Raw genomic sequence first — 21,454 nt, 5'->3', positions numbered from 1 at the left:
ACACACTCCACAGGCAGAGTGTGGGCCATCTCAGAAGGCAAGAGGCCACATATGTATTTTTTGACATTAACCATTATAGTATATATAACTTCCTCAAACTAAAAGAAATATATATATATATGTGTACAAAGAATATTCTTGTTTCGGTAGTATCCACTGGATTACTCAATACTTTTCTTAATAAGATTCTCCCTCCAAAGTCATTCTTTTCCAATGAAAGTTCTCATAGATGAAAGGACTTTTGTTAGAATTGTAATTCATGTTATATTTTTACCTTTGTTTTTTTGAGGAAAATGATTATGAATTTTGTTTTTATTTTAATTTATAAATTGGTAAATCTTATTTGGTTTAGTGCCAGAAGTTTATAAAGATTGTGGCATGCAACAGATTTTTGGGGGATTTTTGTTTTTTTTTTTTAATTTTTAAAGTAATTTTATTTTTTTATACAGCAGTTCCTTATTAGTCAGCAGTTTTATACACATCAGTGTATACATGTCAATCCCAATCGCCCAATTCATCACACCACCACCACCACCACCCTGCCATTTTCCCCCTTGGTGTCCATACTTTTGTTCTCTACATCTGTGTCTCAATTTCTGCCCTGCAAACTGGTTCATCTGTACCATTTTTCTAGGTTCCACATATATGTGTTAATATATGATATTTTTTCTCTTTCTGACTTACTGCACTCTGTATGACAGTCTCTAGATCCATCCACGTCTCTACAAATGACCCAATTTCGTTCCTTTTTATGGCTGAGTAATATTCCATTGTGTATATGTACCACATCTTCTTTAGCCATTCGTCTGTCGATGGGCATTTAGGTTGCTTCCATGACCTGGCTATTGTTAATAGTGCTGCAGTGAACACTGGGGTGCATGTGTCTTTTTGAATTATGGTTTTCTCAGGGTATATACCCAGTAGTGGGATTGCTGGGTCATATGGTAATTCTATTTTTAGTTTTTTAAGGACTCTCCATACTGTTCTCCATAGTGGCTGTATCAATTTACCACCAACAGTGCAAGAATGTTCTGTTTTCTCCACACCTTCTCCAGCATTTGTTGTTTGTAGATTTTCTGATCATGCCTATTCTAATTGGTGTGAGGTGATACCTCATTGTAGTTTTGATTTGCATTTCTCTAATAATTAGTGATGTTGAGCAGCTTTTCATGTGCTGTTTGGCCATCTGTATGTCTTCTTTGGAGAAATGTCTATTTAGGTCTTTTGCCCATTTTTGGATTGGGTTGTTTGTTTTTTTAATATTGAGCTGCATGAGCTGTTTATGTATTTTGGAAATTAATCCTTTGTCCATTGATTCGTTTGCAAATATTTTCTCCCATTCTGAGGGTTGTCTTTTCGTCTTGTTTATGGTTTCCTTTGCTGTGCAAAAGCTTTGAAGTTTCATTAGGTCCCATTTGTTTATTTTTGTTTTTATTTCCATTACTGTAGGAGGTGGATCAAAAAAGATCTTGCTGTGATTTATGTCAGAGTGTTCTTCCTATGTTTTCCTCTAAGAGTTTTATAGTGTCCGGTCTTACATTTAGGTCTCTAATCCATTTTGAGTTTATTTTTGTGTATGGTGTTAGGGAGTGTTCTAATTTCATTCTTTTACACGTAGCTGTCCAGTCTTTCCAGCATGCAACAGTTTGTTAAAGTAAATGTTGACTTTCAGATTTTTACCCATCTATATTACTTTAATAATCTTATTATTAAATGTTATAAATACTTTATAAAACACTTTAAGTAATCTTGAGTGACATCAATGTCTTGTTCCATTAGTTAACATCCAGTTTTAGGTTTGAAAATTATCTGACTAAGTAAGTTAAAATTTTATGGTAGTAATTCTGTACTTTGTTTTATCAGTTTGTGTTATGGTTGACTGTTTCTTTTACAAATGCTTAAACTCTACTAGGTATTTAGATGTTGCAAAAATCCTTTGCCTTAAAAAATACTGTGAGTTAAATAGTTTAACAATATTATACATCTTAATATCTGTATGCATAATACATGTTCTATTACTTGTATACATTTTTAAAGTATTTGGATTTTTTTTTTTAAGAATTGATGGTTAAATACAGAAATATGTTTAAACATGAGAGAAGCCCCAAAAGGTTATATATTATCTAAAGAGTTTTAAAATACATATTTGTATATTTTAAAATATGGTTCAAAAACCCAAGATATGAAAGGGACCTACAGGGAAAAGTTTTTCATCTATCCATCCTTGAGTCACCCAAGTCCCCTCCCCAGTGAAAAATGTTCAGCTTATTTTTTTCCTCTCCTTTTACGTGAACAATTGCCTCTTAGGTTTTGTTTTATACCTTGCTTTTTTCTTTTTTGCTTAACAAAGTAAATTTTAGAGAGTGTGTATTTTTTTTTTACAAGTACTTATTCCTTATTTTGTTTAATCTGTCTTCTGCTGAAGGACATTTAGGTTCCTCCCAAACTTGTTTTATTACAAACATTACTGCATTGAATATATGTGTACATGTCATTTCCATCTGTAAATATATCTAGGTTATTCCTAGATGAGGAATTGCTGGATCAAAGAGTATGAGGGATTTTTTTTAACCAAATTGCCTTCCACAGAGATTCTAATAATTTGAAATCCCATTAATAATCCTTGATATTGAAAGTACACTTCCTTACAACTTGTTAATTCAATATATTATTATACTTTAAAATTTTTGCCAGTATTCATAGGTAAACAATTATAATATCAGTATGGTTGTGATTTACATTTCTCTTATGTATGAGATTGAACCTGTTTTTATACATTTAAAGTCCCTTTAGATTTCTTTTTCTGAGACTTGATCTCCTTATTCCATTTTTCTGTTTTGTTTTTTCTTATTTGCAGGAACATTATACATTAGGGGACTTAAGGGAAACTTAACTTTAGCATGATTTGCTATTTATAAGTTCAGGTAATTTTAATATAACATTTAAATAGTATGTTATCTTTATTGTTTATGTTGTTTTTCTCAGTATCAGACTGGAAAGAATGATAAATATGCTCTCTGAGGTGAAAGACCAGTACTTTCATTTGTTACTTTGGTGTTCATGAGTTGCTTTAAATAATTTTCTTTCAAATATTTTGTGCTTAGATTTTCATATAGTTGATCAACTCTATAATTTCCCACTTAAGTATTACGTTTGCAAATTATTTTTCTCATACATGTCTTGAACTTTTTATATTCTTGCAACTCAGCATTAGAAATATATGAGGAGACTTGAATACCCATATGTAATAATAATAGTTTTTTTTTTAATAATAGTTTTAAGTAGATTTTATAAGTGTATATTTCTGTTGCTAGTTATATATTTTTTCCCTTAAGTTGATTTGCCTATATTTTTGAAGGAAAATCTTGATTCACAGTACAGATTTTCTTGAGCTATTCAGTGTCACTGAAAATAGTAGGCATCAAAATCATGAAGCCATCTTTCAAGAATGATAGAGAGCTCCCTTTGAAGTGTAAGGATTATATTTGTACTTATGTGTAAGGATTATATTTGTACTACTTATTTAACATTAAATATTTTTAAACTAGTTTTCTCAATGGTCAGGTAAATACTTCATAAAATCTGGTTTTCGAACATGCATGCCCTCCTATCCAGCAATGTATCTCAACTGTAGCAATTTGAAAGTCCATCCTTAGAGTATTGTGTGCATATTGTGAGATGATGAGGGAATGTGGGAAGGAGGATAAAGCAATGGTCTTGTCCCTGTCCTGTCTTCCTTTAGGTTTAGGGAGTGATTGGGAAAGGGCTGTTAGGATTTCGACTTCTTTGAGAAGCAGTATTAGGAAATTTTTTATTTTCCTGTTATTTTTTACATGTCACAGCTTTCAATAATCTGACATCCCCACTAACCTGTTACACAAAGCCTGGACAAAATCAGACCTGTATATTAGGATCCATTATTAAGAATGGGCATGTGTTTATTAGATTATAGGAGCCTTCCTCCAGACTTCATTTACTGGCTAAAGGAACATCATCTTGATCCAGAGCTTGCTCTTCAGGTTTTTTACCCTTCAACTTTCTTTGCATTTCTGTCACAGCACAAGGAGGGAATTCCAATATAATCTTTATTGCAATCTTGTCTACTGTATATAGAATTTGGACTTAATTCTTTACTTTAGGTGATACCACTTTGGAAAATGTCATCACAAACATATGTCTGGAGGAGATAAAAAGTGAAATATAAACCAAACATTTCAAACTATATAAAACAAATTCCAGAGAACATAGTGCATGCTTTCTTGATAAGCCTTTAAATAAATGTACTTAGGAACTTACAAAGTTAGGGAAAAAGTTTTAAAATTTAAGTATCTATTAGATTATTTAATAAACATTCTGGAGGTAGTACTTAACATTTCAAAGTAGGACTTAACCCATTAAAATAGAGCCAAAGTTTCACTTTTGGAGCATGTCTACCATAGAGGAAGAAGATTCATGTCTCAGTCTTACTGATTCTTCTGGAGTTTAATATTTTTTACCTGAATTTTTTCTTTGCTTTTCATGAAGATAATTTGTTAGCTATGTCTACCTATTTAAACCTCCACTTTCAAAATTCCAACTTCTCATCTTTTAAGTAGGTATATAAAGCAGTGTTACATGGGAAATGAAAACCATGTTTTCATTCAAAAGAATTAATGAAAAATAAAATTGATTTGGGTGTTTGCATGGAATTATCTAAACCATGTGAAATCTGTTTTCAAAGTACATATTAGAGTTTTAATCAGTCCCTATCCATTGTTATTTCATTGTGAATTGTATGACAGTATAATTCTTAGCATTCTTTTTAAATCTTTTTACTGAAGTGAGGTTTTTATAGTTAATGTTTTAGCAAGAATTACAGAACATATAAGGAGTTTTCTATAAAACTTAGACGTTTTACGTTTTTACATTTGCACTGATAAAGGAAAATATTATTTGAAGGAGTAATATATGTTTATTGCAGAAAAATTAGAAAAATGTAAGCATAAAGAGAAGAAACATCCATATTCCCACTTTTACCACTTAGCCTTTCTAGATGTAGCTATCTATAAAATCTTTAACCTTTTTTGTAACTTAAGTTTTTTACATGATAGCATATTTTGTGTTGTTTATTATATAAAATCACTTTTAAATATGCCAAAGTAGTTCATTTTAGATATATGCTTTGTTTTTTAAATAATTTTTTTTTTTTTTTTTTTTTTTTGGCTGTGCTCGGTCTTCGTTGCTGTGCCTGGGCTTTCTCTGTTGCGGCGAGCGGGGGGCTACTCTTCGTTGCGGTGCGCGGGCTTCTCCTTGCAGTGGCTTCCCTTGTTGCGGAGCAGGTGCTCTAGGCACGTGGGCTTCAGTAGTTGTGGCACGCTGGCCCTAGAGCGCAGGCTCAGTAGTTGTGGCGCACGGGCTTAGCTGCTCCGCAGCATGTGGGATCTTCCCGGACCAGGGATTTAACCCATGTCGCCTGCACTGGCAGGCGGATTCTTAACCACTGCACCACCAGGGAAGCCCTAGATATATGCTTTTTAACCAGTCCTTTATTGTTGTGCATTCATATAGTTTCCAGTTTTTGCTTTATGAGAAACTAACATAAATACAATTTTACTTAAATATCTTTACACCTTTATAACTTCTTTACATTTATCTTTTAGACTTGATTATTTCACTATCAAAGGTTGCTGACATCATCTTTCAAAAATTTCAGGTCATGATATTTTTTAATTGCTTCAGAATTTCAGTAAAAATGGCCAATGTATAGTTTGCACAAGATTAGGGAGAAAAAAGATTAAATAAATGTACAATTTTGGTGAGAAAGATGATTAGGAGATTATTTAGTATTTTTTTAAAGGGAACCTGAAATTAGGTTATTTTGTTAACAAAATAGAAATAAACTATGCTTAGAAGATTGAGAAAACTGGAATTGGATCATAAAATACAGGTGTAGGTTTTAACTTCTTGGATAAAATTAAAAGGGCATCAAAGGCAGAGTTACAGAATGTGATTGTAATTTCTGAACTAAAATTAAGAGTATTTGAAAAGCAGCATTGAAAAAAACATAATATTTTAGTCTCAGGAATGAATGTACTGTAATTTTCATAGAATGAGGAAATCATCATTCATAAGTCTATGTTGATAGGGAAATACTGGAAGAGTAGGCAAGTTGCTCAAAAAGTAGAGAAATGTAATCCACTGGATTTATATCCACTTCATTGTAGAAGTTTAATCCTGTTTTTGAAAAGTGGTTTTAAGAAAAGCTAGAGATGAATCGTTACCCATGATATTATGTATCTAGTATACATGTTGATTCAGCAGTATTAAAGTGTACACAGAATTAGTAACAAAGAAATGCATAGAAGAACTTATGATGGGGCTTCCCTGGTGGCGCAGTGGTTGAGAGTCTGCCAGCCGATGCAGGAGACACGGGTTCGTGCCCCGGTCCGGGAAGATCCCACATCCCGCGGCGCGGCTAGGCCCGTGAGCCATGGCCGCTGAGCCTGCAACAACAGTGAGAGGCCCGTGTACTGAAAAAAAAAAAAAAACTTATGATACCAGTTGATGCCACTGAAAATTAGGCAAGCAAATTGATATTCTGATAGGAATCTATCAAAATGGGAAAGAAATTATCTTGATTTATGAAACTAGAATGATCAGAGGAGTGATTAAAATAAGGCTTTTGCCCAATGATAATTCAATTGTTAATTTTTTAAAAATAGCAATTCTCAATATGCAGTGAGAAGTATTGTGAAAGAATCATAAATGGTTTTCTACTCTAAAAATTTTCACCACATGTTAAAAAGTTGTGTGACTATACTAATGGGAGATTAACTCAACAAAATGAGAGTAGAGTGAGATACTTTCTAAGGCAATGTATAAAGTTCACGTAGTAGTCTTAGAGAAATTATACTATTGAATAATATTTTAAGTTTGCCTGGAAGGATTTTTATTTTGTTAAGTGAACAATTCATAAAAGCTAAAAATTAAGGTAGCAGGCTAGAGAAGACTATAAATGGATGTGAAAGAAATAAACTGATATTAGGCTTTTGAGAGAAGTGAATCAGCACACCTACCTGAGCACTTCCCTGGTTGTGCAGTACAGAACTGATTCCATTTTCGAGATCAGTGGCTTATAAACTTGGTTCTCTTGACATTTCTGGTAGCTCGAGGATCTCAAACGATTGTACACATTTCTCATTCTCAACTTTAATTTACCATTTAGAAAGAAAATCTATGTCATACATCGATGTTGAGGTCGCATGGGGGGGTTGTAGGGGGCCTAGAGTAGCAAAACCAATGGAGCCATGAAGATGAGTGATGTTTTGATACTTTAGATCAAACTACTCACTTCTCAAAAAGTGAAATATCCTGCTTTGTTTTTCTTATTCAGAGTTTGCAGATTATTTTTGAAAAATAATTTGGCCTGGTGTTTACAAAGTGTGTTTACTGGGAGCAAAGAGTTTAGACATTAAGTGAAATAGGCTGAGTCTATAAATGTCAAGTGAGGATTGTTGACAGATGCCCTATAAATTGGGACAAAATCAAATTTAGGTCAAAGTTTTACCTTTGACATTCTTGGTTGAAATTAATTTTGCCTGATTTGCTAGCAATTACTTAATAACTTTTTCAGCTTGGTAGGCCTGGCTGAGGATTTGAGAGCATTTAAGTATGAGTTTTAAATGGAGATGTTTATAACCAGAGAAAAATACCAACAAATTACTCAAAAGAGGAATTTACTGACCCAAGTCAGCTATGATTTTCTTTCTTTTCTTTTAAAAAAACAAAAACCCATTTCTCTTTGCTGCTGTGAAATTGTGTTATAGAAATAAAATCTGTCACAGAAATAACTGAGACAGAAAAATTCTCTATTCTCACAGTGATAACAGTTTTGGCTAACAGTTTTGCGTGCATTTCTCCTGAGTTTATGTCTCTTGCACTCTAGATAGAGACACAGAGGGGGTGGGATGAGGAGGATAAGTAGACTGGATAAACATACCAAATGTGTGCCCAATTTTAAAATTCCACTTCCTTTAAAAAATATATTGTGGACATATTTCCATTCAGTATTATAAATATACATCATTATGTTAAACTTTTATGTATATATGCATAATCCATTCCATTGTTTAGACAAAGCATAATTTATTTAGTCAGTCTGCCTTTGGTCTTTTAAGTTTCCAGACTTTTCTCTACCACAAGCACTCTTTCAATGAACATCCTAATACCTATATCTTGCTAAAGAGCAATGTAGTGTAATAGCTACAAGCTCAGTTGTGCAATATTGGGCAACTTACTAAACCTGCCTCAGTTTTGTCATCTTTAAGTAGTAAATAATAATAGTACTTTACTTGAGTGTTGTTCTAAGGATTGAATGAGTTAATACATATAAACTCTTAGAGTAGTGCTTACATACCTTAAGTATTTAATAAATGCTGTTGGTATTAGCAGTATTTTGTCATTGATTTCAACTTCTAAGAAGTTGAATTGTTTCAGCTTTTAAATTTAAATTTGTAACAGATAAGCAATAATTTTCTTATTTTCAGATCTACGGATCTTTCCTATACTCAGAGTTCCTTTTGACCTGTGGCCTATCCCACCATCCACCACGTCTTTTTCTTATAATGGTCTTTGACTTCTCTGATGTGATTTTTATCCTTTTTCTCTTATCTCAAGTACTCTTTGGGGTTCTTTTCCTTTTCTCTGCCTGAATAATGGATAATTTTTGAGAAATTAATCTTTGCTTGTCTGTATATTCTCTTCTTCAGAGAATATACTTAATGCCTTAGGTATTACATGCTCTAGGTATATATAAATCTTTTTTAAACAAGTGACTCAAATGTACATCTTTAATCCCACTGTCTTATTTGAAAACCAATACCTTATCTCCTAACTGTAAACAGTTTCTACCTGAATTTATGGTCATCGCAAATGTAATAAAAAGTAAACTTTATTGAGCAGCAACTACTATAACATTTTCCATTTTCGTTCCCATGAAAAAATGACTATTGTTTTTTGCTCTGTATTACTGTCTTGCTCTCCCTGTTCTCCCTCTCCCAAGCCCAGGCCACTGTTATCCCACTTAAGGATGATGGCAACAGCCTCTTAGCTATTCTCTCAGCTAGTGGCTGCTTACCTCATTCCATGGCACTGAAAGCCACCTCTGTCTTCTTTCCTACCTTTACCCCCTCAAACCGCCCCCGCCCACACACAGATGAGCCATAGTTTCTGTACTTTCCTTATTGTGTGATAGCCAATTTTTGTGTATCAGATTTAAACTCTGCTTGGCCTTTTAGGCCTCCTGTAATGGACCTCCACCACAATTAGCTAACCTATTTTCCTAATACCTATTCTTTCTTGTGTGAATGTTTTCACTGTTCTACAGAAACTCGTGTTATTTCACGAATTTACAGAAACTTTTTCTCATTAATGGTCAGGATTCCATCTGAACAATAAAACTTTTCCTTGGTAACTCTAATTTGCATGGAACGCCTGTTCCTCTGGATTTTATAAGACATGGCACAAGTAGAAAATAATTTTAATTTAGTCCTGTGTTCTTTCCAATAATTTTATGATTCTAACTAGATTATGAGCTCTTTGATAGAGTTCAGGTCCATATTCCCATATCTACTTGGTAAATCCTAAACATGCTACAAATACTTTTTAGTTGGTTCAGAAAAGTAGATTAATTAATACGTAATTTGGTTAGTACAAAGAATCAAAATGAACATAAATTTAATCCAAAACTGAAGATAATCATATTTTTGATTAGCACATTTTAATGTCAATCATACTGAGACTATAAGTGGTCTATACTTTACACTCATATTTAACAAATGTTATTTCTGTGCACATTTTAAGTACCTTGAGGAACTGGAAATTTATAGGACAACAACATGGTTTTAGCCAATCTGTTAAATGTAAATCCATGTATGTGTATGTAGGCATACATTTCTAACTACATTTAATAGGAAAATTATGGAAATAGTACAGTATATTATAGGAAAAATTAGGAAGCACAGATAAGCAAACATTTTAAACTACCTAGTTTATTTATCTGACTCCCTCACTAAAATATAACTCCATGAACTATGAAACTTAGTTTAATCCACCACTGTATCTCTAGAGATAGAAAAGAGCCTGCCACATAGGCACACAATTATTTGTTGAATAAAAATGAATTTACTGGCAGATACTCCTCTCCTGATACCTTTACTTTAAAGTTGGGACTGGGTGGAATGGAAAATGTTCTGCAGCTTCTCTGGCAACTTAAAAATCTGTTGTTTGATCTTAGAGTTCATTCCTCAATGTTTCCCAAATTCATTAAATCTGCTTACATTTTGTAATTTTCTAAGACATAATTTCCAAGGCATAGCGGATTGAAAACAGAAAAGAGTAGTGAAAAAGAGTAAATCAATGGAAGATGGGGTTTGTATTTAGGATTCCATTTGCTTTCAGGTTTCAGGATTGGGGCTGAGCTTTTTGGATAATAAGAGAAGCAGAATCAGGCAGCTTCTGCAGCTCAAACTTAATTTAAATTGGTTGTCCTAAATTCCATGAAAGCGCATGTGCTGCGCTTTAGAGTAGAAAAGATGTAGGGGACAAATTAAGAATGTGGGTTTATGATTAATTCAGTTATTCATCACATTTGTCCTAAGCAACTGCCATGTTAACTCGCTTGAGATGGGGCCTAGCTCTGCCTCTGCTGTGTGGACCAGTAGTGTCTTAAAACACAAGTATGGACTTGCCCCAAATGGCTATTATATGAAAACCTAAACAAAATATATAGAGACTTACTTTTTCTTTAGATTGGTTTACTAATTTACTTTCCTCTCTAGAGTCATCTTGCCAGTTGGGTTCACTTGTCAAATGTGTTTTTGAACCATTCAAAATAAATTATACAGGTGCTTATTAATTATTCTTATACTTGATAATTTAAAAAATAACATTAAAAAGTTCTGATGTTATGGGATTTGGTGGGGTTTTTTTCCTCATGCTATATCGTAAGAAAAAAAAAAATGTATTTGAGGAAATCAGCCAAAATGCTGTTGACATGTAGAGGTTTATTTCTCTGATAAAAATGCTAGCTATAATTATAGACATTTATACTGACATTTTATAAATTGTTCAATGAAATATTAAAATATGTTCTTAACAGCAGCTCTGAAAAACTTATTTTTGAGCAGTGAAATATTGTGGCTTCTTTAGATCTTCATATAAAAATGTTCCACGTAAAAGGTATAGCTAATCTAAACTATGTTATAAATGAACATTACCACAGGTTTTTTTAGACTTTTCTGACAATGTTTACTTTTAAAAATTAAATAATCTACTGTAAATGATCATTAGTTCCAATAACTTCCCAGAGGATAGTTTTAGTTTCAAAAGACAATGTTTAGTTAATGCTTGGGAGGTAATTGTGGAAGTTAACAAACAACTAGAAATAGGAAGTGTTCAAAAGTTAGGAAAAGATCTGTGTTTGTTCAGTGTTATACTTGTTTTCACTCTCTCCCAAATAACTACTCATTTGAACTTGATTAAATTTAAAGTTTAATTAATCTTGCTAGAATTCCAACTTTCTTCTCCCTTTATAAAATGAAAATATTAGGAAGTTGACAATTTTATTTTCTCTTATTTTTTTTGGCCTGGCCACGTGGCTGGTGGGACCCTAGTTCCCTGACCAAGGATCAAACCCAGTGAGAACGAGGCGTCCTAACCACTGGACTGCCAGGAAATTCCCAGCTGACAATTTTTTAAAATTTAGTCCTTTTTCTCCACCACAACTTTTCATATTTTGGTAAAATTCAAATGATTCATCAAAAAAGTAATATTGCAGGGCTTCCCTGGTGGCGCAGTGATTGACAGTCCGCCTGCTGATGCAGGGGAAACGGGTTCATGCCCCGGTCCAGGAAGATCCCACATGCTTGCGTACCGCAAAAAAAAAAAAAAAAAAAAAGTAATATTGCAGTTGTATGACAAATTTTGATGATAAATAGATATATCGAAGGATAAATATTAAAATTATCCTAAATTTTTTCTTGGAATGATTTTTTTAATTACAAAAATAATATACTGTGTTATTAGAAGCTTTGGAAAAAACAATCATTCCATCACACTAACATATAAATTGTTCATTTTTTGGTATATTTCCAACCACTTAAAAACTTTTTCGCATTAGGATAACTTAGGATTCCTGTTTATGAAAACCAGAAATCTACATTTTTAACAATCACCTGAGATGATTGTTTGCAAGTTAGAGAACCAAAGACTAAAGATAATTTTTTGTTTGTTTGTATTTGGCCACGGCGTGCGGCCTGAGGGATCTTAATTCCCTGACCAGGGATGGAACCCACGCCCCCTGCAGTGGAAGTGGAGTCCTAACGACTAGACCACCAGGGAATTCCCTAAAGATAATTTTTTAAGACCCCTGTTATTTAAACTTACATAACATTACTTTTAATGTAATAGATAAGATGTGAGCAAGTTCTAGTAATCTTTGCAAAATTGTGTGTATGTATATATATATATATATATATATATATATATATAATGGGCTTTAAATGGAGGCATTTATTTTTATTGAAGTATAGTTGCTTACAATGTTATATAAGTTACAGGTGTACAATATAGTGATTCACAATTTTTAAAATTATACTCCATTTATAATTATTATAAAATATTGGCTATATTCCCCATGTTGTAACTATATCCTTTTAGCTTATTTTATACCTAATAGTTTGTACCTCTTAATCCCCTATCCCTATATTGCCCCTCCCCCTCTTCCCTCTCCTCACTGGTAACCACTAGTTTGTTCTCTATATCTGTGAGTCTGCTTCTTTTTTGTTATATTCACTGGTTTGTTGTATTTTTTAGATTCCACATGTAAGTGATATCATACAGTATTTGTCTTTCTCTGTCTTATTTCACTTAGTATAATGCCCTCCAAGTCCATCCATGTTGCTGTAAATGGCAAAATTTTGTTCTTTTTCATGAATGAGTGGTATTCCATTGTATATATTTACCACATCTTCTTTATCCATTCTGTTGATGGACACTTAGGTTGCATACATATCTTGGCAATTATAAATAATGCTGCTATGAACATTGGGGTGCATGTATATTCTCAAATTAGTATTTTTAGGTTTTTTGGATATATATACCCAGGAGTGGAATTTCTGATCATATAATGATTCTATTTTTAGTTTTTTGAGAAAACTCCATACTGTTTTCTACAGCGGTTGCACAAGTTTACATTCTCACCAACAGTGTTATTTTTAACACTTATTATTTTTAACCATTTACATTTTCTCTTCTAGGAATTGCCTATTCATATTCTTTGCCAATTTTCCCAAAGAATAGTTTCGGTTTTCCTGGCCAATTGTAAGAACTGTATATAATCTGTCATCTACACTTGGGAATCTGGTGACTTGAATTTGTCTTACTTCACTCCTACTCTCAACTCAACCTATTTACTGAGCCAAGCAGCTGGATGCAAGGAAACCTCAGATTCTGTTGCAGTCTTGAAGAACAGGGCTGGTGGAGTGCCTAGGACAAAGAATAAGAAACTGACTCAGAAATACTTGGCACCCTTCCACTGTCTTTCTGCCCCAGAGGAATGTTGACATCAGCCTGGCCTCCAGGAAACCAAAAAAGAGCCACACTGGCAGGCTGAGTCCTCCCTACTCTTGAGCAAAGATTTCTCTCTGTTTTTTTGTCAGAAGACTACCAACAGCCAACTTGCTGTTTACACCTGCTACATAGCTCTCGTGGTAGAGAAGGGTCAACTACAACACTGGGACTGCCAACTCTGAGCTCAGGGAATAGACGGAAGAAATAACTGCATATCTAAGGAGACAGCAACAAGAAAGGAATATAAACAAGCTGTTGGGACAGGCCCCCAGCAAAATAGAGCTGCTGGAGGAGAGAGACAATAACTTGAACAAAATAATAGGAGCACAGTGAGATTGAAAGTGCAGTATTTAAAAAAATAAAACAAAAAAACCTCTGGCGCCAAAAGCCATTATTTTTGAACCAACTACGGCAATAGGTCAACTGGAGGAAAATGATAACATGGAGACTTAAATTTGTGGCCTAGAGAATCTAGTGGAAGAAGTTTCTTGGTTTTTTTGTTTGTTTGTTTGTTTTTGCGGTACACGGGCCTCTCACTGTTGTGGCCTCTCCTGTTGCAGAGCACAGGCTCCGGATGCGCAGGCTCAGCGGCCGTGGCTCACGGGCCCAGCCGCTCCGCGGCATGTGGGATCTTCCCGGACTGGGGTAGGAACCCGTGTTCCCTGCATCGGCAGGCGGACTCTCAACCACTGTGCCACCAGGGAAGCCAGGATGAAGTATTTTTAAACTCAGAGCCAAAAGGCAAAGAAAGGGTAAAAATAACAGATTTTGAGGATAGAAGAAGTAGACCTAATGTGTATAATAGGAGTTCAATAAGGAAGAAAAAGGAACAGATTGAAGAGAGGCAATAATTTTAAAAAGAGGAAAAGTCTCGAGCTGAAAGACATGACTAGCTTCAAAGGGCATGCTGAGTCCTTGGCAGAATTCATGGTAATAATAATAAATGTCAATTACTAAGTTCTCACTCTGCTAGGCAGTGTTCTAAGGGCTTTCCATTTATTAACTCGTTGAGTCCTTACAACAGCCCTACAAAATAGGTACTATTATCCCCCCTAATTCAGAAGAGGAAAAATGGTTAAGTGTATAGTCAAAAAGTGAACCCAAGAGATTTGACTCCAGAGCCTTGACTAAACTGCCTCAAAGAGCAAAGACCTATATTTAAGCAAATCCTGTTACAGTTTATGAACTCTGAAGATCAAGGGTGCAATCTTACAAGTTCCAGAGAGAAAGAGCAAGTAATCAGCAAAAGAAAAAGAGCCTGTCACCAGAGTTCTGATCTGCCTCACCTTAAGCCAGAAAGCAGTGGGAAAATTTATCTATACTACTGATTGAAAAGGGCCACAAGCCAAGTTTCTCTAACCAGTCAAATTATTCACCTATCAAGCTGATACAAAGATTTGCTGATATATCACAAATGAATAACTAACCCCACCTACCATCTGATGAAAATACTCAAAAAAAGGGAATTCTAATAGTATTTATTTAACCTTTGTCTTCGTACATGCAACTCCTTCTGCCTAGAATAACTCCTCTCTCTTTACCAGTCTAACAACTCTGTTTTTAATTAAAATAGAATTGATTTACAATATTGTGTTAGTTTCAAGCGTACAGCAAAGTGTGTGTGTATATGTGTGTGTGTGTATACATTTCAGATTATTTTCTATAATATGTTATTACAAGATATTGAATATAGTTTCTTGTGCTATACAGTAAATCCTTATTGCTTATCTATTTTATGTATAGTAATTTGTATCTATTAATCCCATACTCCTGATTTATCCCTTTCCCCTTCCCTTTTCCCTTTGGTAATCATAAATCTGTTTTCTATGTCTCTGAGTCTGTTTCTGTTTTGTATATAGATTCATTTGTATTATTTTTTAGATTCCACATATAAGTGATATATAATATTTGTCTTTCTCTGACTTACTTCACTTAGTATATTCTCTAGGTTCATCCATGTTGCTGCAAATGGCAATATTTCATTCTTTTTTATGGCTGAGTAATATACCATTGTATATATATATATATATATATATATATATATATATATATACACATACATACCACATCTTCTTAAGCCATTTGTTTCTTGATAGACACTTGGGTTGCTCCTATGTCTTGACTGTTGTAAATAGTGCTGCTGTGAACATTAGGGTGCATGTACCTTTTCAAATTAGAGTTTTCGTCTTTTCCAGATACATGCTCAGGAGTGGGATTGCTGGATCATATGGTAGCTCTATTTTTAATTTTTTTTTTTTTTTTTTGCGGTACGCGGGCCTCTCACTGTTGTGGTCTCTCCCGTTGGGGAGCACAGGCTCCGGACGCACAGGCCTAGCAGCCATGGCTCACGGGCCTATCCGCTCCACGGCATGTGGGATCCTCCCAGACCGGGGCATGAACCCGTGTCCCCTGCATCGGACTCTCAACCACTGCGCCACCAGGGAAGCCCTATTTTTAATTTTTAAGGGAACTTCCATACTGTCCTCCATAGTGGCTGCACCAATTTACATTCCCACCAACAGTGTAGGAGGGTTCCCTTTTCTCCACATCGTCTCCAGCATTTGTTTGTAGACTTTTTAATGATAGCCATTCCGACCTCACACCTCATTCTTAACATCTTCACTTCTTCCAGAACATCTTTTGCAACCCCATAAGTCTGAGTTTTATGCTCCTCCTAAATGCTCCCATAGCACCCTGTAGTTCACCCATCTTGACACTTGTTTTCCCTGTAAAATTGTAAGCTCTATGAGGACATAGGCAGACTATGCATGTTTTATTCACTGTGGTAGCCCCAGTGCCTAGCACAGCGCCTGGAGTATAGTAAATTGACTGAGTGATTAAAATTTATTTGTAGTCAAAATTCACAACTCTTTTTTGCTACCCTACTCAGATTGTTCTAGTAGTAGCTATTCAGGGAAAATAAAGCTTTAAGTTTGTCTTCATTAGATACTTAAAGCCCTATTCAAGTATGCCTTGTTTATATTTATTCATCTTGTGACTGTTTTATAAAATTTTAAATTCACAAAAGTTCAACATAAATGAGCTTATAAAAATTTTTCCATATAGAATTAATTTATGTAAGGCATATTTACAATGCATATTATCCATATTGGGTTCAAACTTCTATTTGTTATTTTCAAAAGGCAGAATTAAATAGGAAAGTGTAGAAATGAATTTACAAACTTAATCAAAACACTCAGAGATAGTGATAGTACTCTAAAAAGAATGGTGTTAATTCTATATTTTTCTCTTTCTCTGCAGATTAAAGCTAAAAATTATGACAAGGTCGAAAAGGTGAGTCCTCTTAAATATTTTGAATGTATGCTGAAGTTTAATTTAGGACTTAACGTATATAAGGCAAATATAGTAAAATGTTAACAACTGTTGAATCTAGCTAGTGATTATATAGGAGTTCATTGTACTTATTCAGCCCTTTTGTATGCTTGAAAATGTTCATAATAAAATCTTGGGGAAATTCCCTGGTGGCACAGTGGTTAAGAATCCGCCTGCCAATGCAGGGGACACAGGTTCGAGCTCTGGTCCGGGAAGATCCCACATGCCGCGGAGCACCTAAGCCTGTGTGCCACAACTACTGAGCCTGTGCTCTACAGCCCGTGAGCCACAACTACTGAAGCCTGTGTGCCTAGAGCCTGTGCTCTGCAACAAGAGAAGCCACCGCAATGAGAAGCCTGCGCATGGCAACAAAGAGTAACCCCGCTCACTGCAGCTAGAGAAAGCCTGCATGCAGCAATGAAGACCCAACACAAAAATAAATAAATAAAATAAATAAATTTTTAAAAATAAAATAAAATTTTGGAAAAGAAAATAATTAGACTCTGCTGACCAAAATTATGAAAATGATTTTGATTATCTAAACAAAATAGAGGGAGTTGTTATTTGACATCTATTTGTAAGAAGATAAATTCATGAAAGGAGCTGAATTTGTTTCTTTAATGTTTCATTTCAGCTATGTATATGTGAAATTTATTTAACTGTGGATTCTGATATTTTATTGTATTTACAGCTATTTCAGAGATGCCTTATGAAGGTTTTGCACATTGACTTATGGAAGTGTTATCTTTCATATGTCCGAGAAACCAAGGGTAAACTACCAAGTTACAAGTAAGTTAAATCAGGAGCTTAAGAATGCAAGTCATCCCGAGGCACACAGCCAATCCCATAGAAACTCACACCTCTTAACTCCAGAGGGTGAAGCAACTTAAGATTTGAAAAGTCAGGATTCCCTGAGAAGTCAGTAAACCATGGAAAAAAATGCTTCAAAGAAAGCTACTGGCATTAGATTTATTCTGGAGAATTGAATCATCCAAGCCCCTCTTCTATATTGAAACACTATACATTTGCAACTCCACAGCACTTTGTTGACAGGCTTGTTGACAAACTTTAATAAAAAGCATCTTATTACTTGTCATGGCACCACTCCTGGCAGGTTACATTGTAACATGCTACTTAAGTATTCCAAGGCATCTTTGACAATGGTATTGTTGTATAGTTGACCTCCTCACTAGGACTTAGCCCCACCTATCTTTGTTGAATCTAAATAATGGACCTTCTCAAATGCTGTTTTTGTATATGACGAATAGGCAGATTATTTCTATAACCAGAATTCTATCTTTGTTTTTTTTTCTTCATTATTGTTTATTATCTTACACTGAAGAAGTTCTTTCTCCCTAAATTTTATGTCAGAGCTAATAGATATTTAGACATAACTTACCTTCTTAATCAAAGAACCAGATATTTCCACATTTGAATCTTCTACATGTAAGATTAGGCAATTTAAAGGCTATAAAGAAGGGACTTCCCTGATGGTCCAGTGGTTAAGACTTTGCCTTCCAATGCAGGGGGTGCAGGTTTGATCCCTGGTCGGGGAGCTAAGATCCCACATGTGTGGCCAAAAAACCAAAACATAAAACAGAAGCAATATTGTAACAAATTCAATAAGGACTTTAAAAATGGTCCACATCAAAAAAAAAGTCTTAAAAAATTAATAAATGATATAAAGATAAATAAAACATGGCCTCTATCTTTGATAAGCTTACAAGTAGTAGGTAAAAGAAACAAAGTACATAAATTAATGACATTGACAAGCTAAAGACAAAAGAGCTTAGTCTTTATATTTTGTTTGTATACTTGTAAAGATGTCTTTACATTTTGTTTGTATAAGTGGTTTAAATGCTGTTCTGATCATATGATCAGAAATCATGATTATGTTTTAGCTGTAGATACATTTTAATAACATGCAATTTTTTCTATAAAAAACATGTCTTTCATGTTTATTTCAGAGAAAAAATGGCTCAAGCATATGACTTTGCACTGGATAAAATTGGAATGGAAATTATGTCTTATCAGGTAGAGTTAAATTTTTTTTAATACATACATTTAAAAAATTTGAAACTACTAAGAAAGATACTAACATTTTATTTTATTTCTTAGATTTGGGTGGATTACATCAATTTCTTAAAAGGCGTGTAAGTATTTTTATAGTTTTATTTTCTGTGTGAACAGTTGATTTAGCTATAATATAATTGATGGCATTTCTTACCCAATGCCAGGGAAGCTGTTGGATCTTATGCAGAAAATCAGAGAATAACAGCTGTTCGAAGAGTTTATCAACGAGGTTGTGTTAATCCCATGATCAACATTGAACAACTGTGGAGAGACTATAACAAGTATGAAGAGGTAAATTAGGCCACAGTAATTTATTATTATGACCAAGCCATTTAAATTTTTATGCACTGTGGATTTGTGGAGGCTAGCCTTTCTAATATCAGGTACCTGGATATCAGTGCTGCATACGTTTGTTTTCATATTGATTGTAATGAAAGAACCATTCCTAATGTTTTGAGAGTCTCATTTTACTGTTGAGTTATTTTTAGAGAATACTCTGGGAGAATTATAATTCTTACCAAACCATTTTTAATCAGTGCTAAACCATATCCACACAGTCATACACACACATGTTGCCACTGATCTCTTATGAAACAGTTCCTTTTTAGAACTGCTTTTCTAGTAGTAATGATGAGTTGCAATGCCCCTCTTTCACCTGGTTACAGTGATGTGATTATTCCCTTATAATTGTGAGATGTAGGGCTGTGGTCCAAGATCTTTGTCTCATAAGAAAATGATTTAACAAACTGAACTAATAAGCCCATTATGTAAACATACATGCCAAGTAAGCTCTATCTTTAAAAGAAAGTTCCTCACACGTCCACTGTGATTTGGAAGAACTATGTAGGGTATTGAAACTGTTCCCTCATAGGCATGAGCAGTGGTTCTCAAACATTTTGGTCCTGGGATTTTAAAAAGTATTAAAGACCGCAAAGAACTTTTAATTTTAATGTGGCTTTTACCTATGAATAGTTAGCATATTGGAATTAAAACTGAGAAAGTTTCAAGATATTTATTAATTCATTTAAAGGTTGCAGTAGTAGACTCCTTATATTTTAACATAAATAGTATTAAGACAAATATTTTCCAAAATAAGAAAAAATTCAGTGAGAAGAGTGGCATTATTTCATATTTTTGCAAATCTCTTTGGTATTTAGCTTAATAGAAGACAGATTTTCATATCTGCTTCTAAATTCTATCTGCTATGCTGTTGAATGTCACGTAGCTTCTGAAAAACTCCACTGTATATTTGTGAGAGAGGCAAATCATGTCTTAGTATTGTTTGAAAATTGTTTTGATCTTATGGATCCTCTGAAAGGGTCTTGGGGAACAGGAAGCTTTGGACTACTCTTTGAGAACTACTCGGCATGAATGATAATGTTTATGTCTCCTTGCTACCGCTGCATTTATTATTTTTTTTAATTTTTTTTTTTATTTTTTGCGTTACGCGGGCCTCTCACTGTTGTGGCCTCTCCTGTTGTGGAGCACAGGCTCCGGACGCACAGGCTCAGCGGCCATGGCTCACGGGCCCAGCCGCTCCGCAGCATGTGGGATCTTCCCGTACCGGGGCACGAACCCGTGTCCGCTGCATCGGCAGGTGGACTCTCAACCACTGCGCCACCAGGGAAGCCCTGTTTTTTATTTATTTTTTAAAATTTATTTTATTTATATATTTATTTTTGGCTGCATTGGATCTCCAATGCTGCGCACGGGCTTTCTCTAGTTGCAGTGAGTGGGGGCTACTCTTCGTTGTGGTGCACAGGCTTCTCATTGCGGTGGCTTCTCTTGTTGCGGAGCACAGGCTTTAGGCATGCAGGCTTCAGTAGTTGTGGCACGCGGGCTCAGTAGTTGTGGTGCACGGGCTTAGTTGCTCTGCAGCATGTGGGATCTTCCCAGACCAGGACTTGAACCCATGTCCCCTGCATTGGCAGGCGGATGGATTCTTACCACTGCGCCACCAGGGAAGTCCTGTATATCATTCTTTATTAGTAGAATTTTATGTGAAATAATTGGTCCTTTCCAAATCATTCCCTCTCTTTAGAAATTCCTGACATATGGAAACTTACTGCCATCTCATAAGACATAGGCAGATCCTCCTTCATCTCTTAAGCATATAATGTGATCAAACCTTTATTTTACTAACCAAAATGCCTCTTAAACACTTTAAAGTAATTTAGCAAATGAATATACTATATTATGCTAACATTAAAATATACTTAATTTTCAAATAATATGCATTTTTCTTTTTTTTTTCCTTAGGGTATCAATATTCATTTAGCTAAAAAAATGATTGAAGATCGGAGTAGGGATTACATGAATGCTAGGCGGGTAGCAAAGGTATGGAATTCTATCAGGACACTTACTATATTGTTTGTTGTGAGTATGTTATTTACACAGGCACTTTCCCTATCTGGTATTACTCTTAATATTTTCAATCATT

General features: G+C 34.6%; 1 protein-coding gene across 2 annotated transcripts in view; it reads left to right on the top strand.

Annotated features, from left to right (window-relative positions):
* The window catches only part of CSTF3 (cleavage stimulation factor subunit 3), a 70,272-nt gene that overhangs the window by 32,684 nt on the left and 16,134 nt on the right, over nt 1–21,454 (top strand). The window contains exons 1-7 of one of the 2 annotated variants that reach the window (XM_032639403.1): nt 15,809–15,838; nt 16,870–16,902; nt 17,633–17,730; nt 18,909–18,975; nt 19,060–19,094; nt 19,179–19,305; nt 21,274–21,351. In XM_032639403.1, the coding sequence (XP_032495294.1) occupies nt 15,836–15,838; nt 16,870–16,902; nt 17,633–17,730; nt 18,909–18,975; nt 19,060–19,094; nt 19,179–19,305; nt 21,274–21,351 (441 nt within the window). In that variant the 5' untranslated portion in view covers nt 15,809–15,835. Of the gene's footprint in view, nt 1–15,808; nt 15,839–16,869; nt 16,903–17,632; nt 17,731–18,908; nt 18,976–19,059; nt 19,095–19,178; nt 19,306–21,273; nt 21,352–21,454 lie in introns of those variants that run through there. The other variant, XM_032639402.1, reaches the window with a different exon arrangement.

Source organism: Phocoena sinus, chromosome 8 (assembly GCF_008692025.1).
Source record: "Phocoena sinus isolate mPhoSin1 chromosome 8, mPhoSin1.pri, whole genome shotgun sequence".
Taxonomy (NCBI): Eukaryota; Metazoa; Chordata; class Mammalia; order Artiodactyla; family Phocoenidae; genus Phocoena; species Phocoena sinus.
This window is presented reverse-complemented; position numbering and strand designations above follow the sequence as displayed.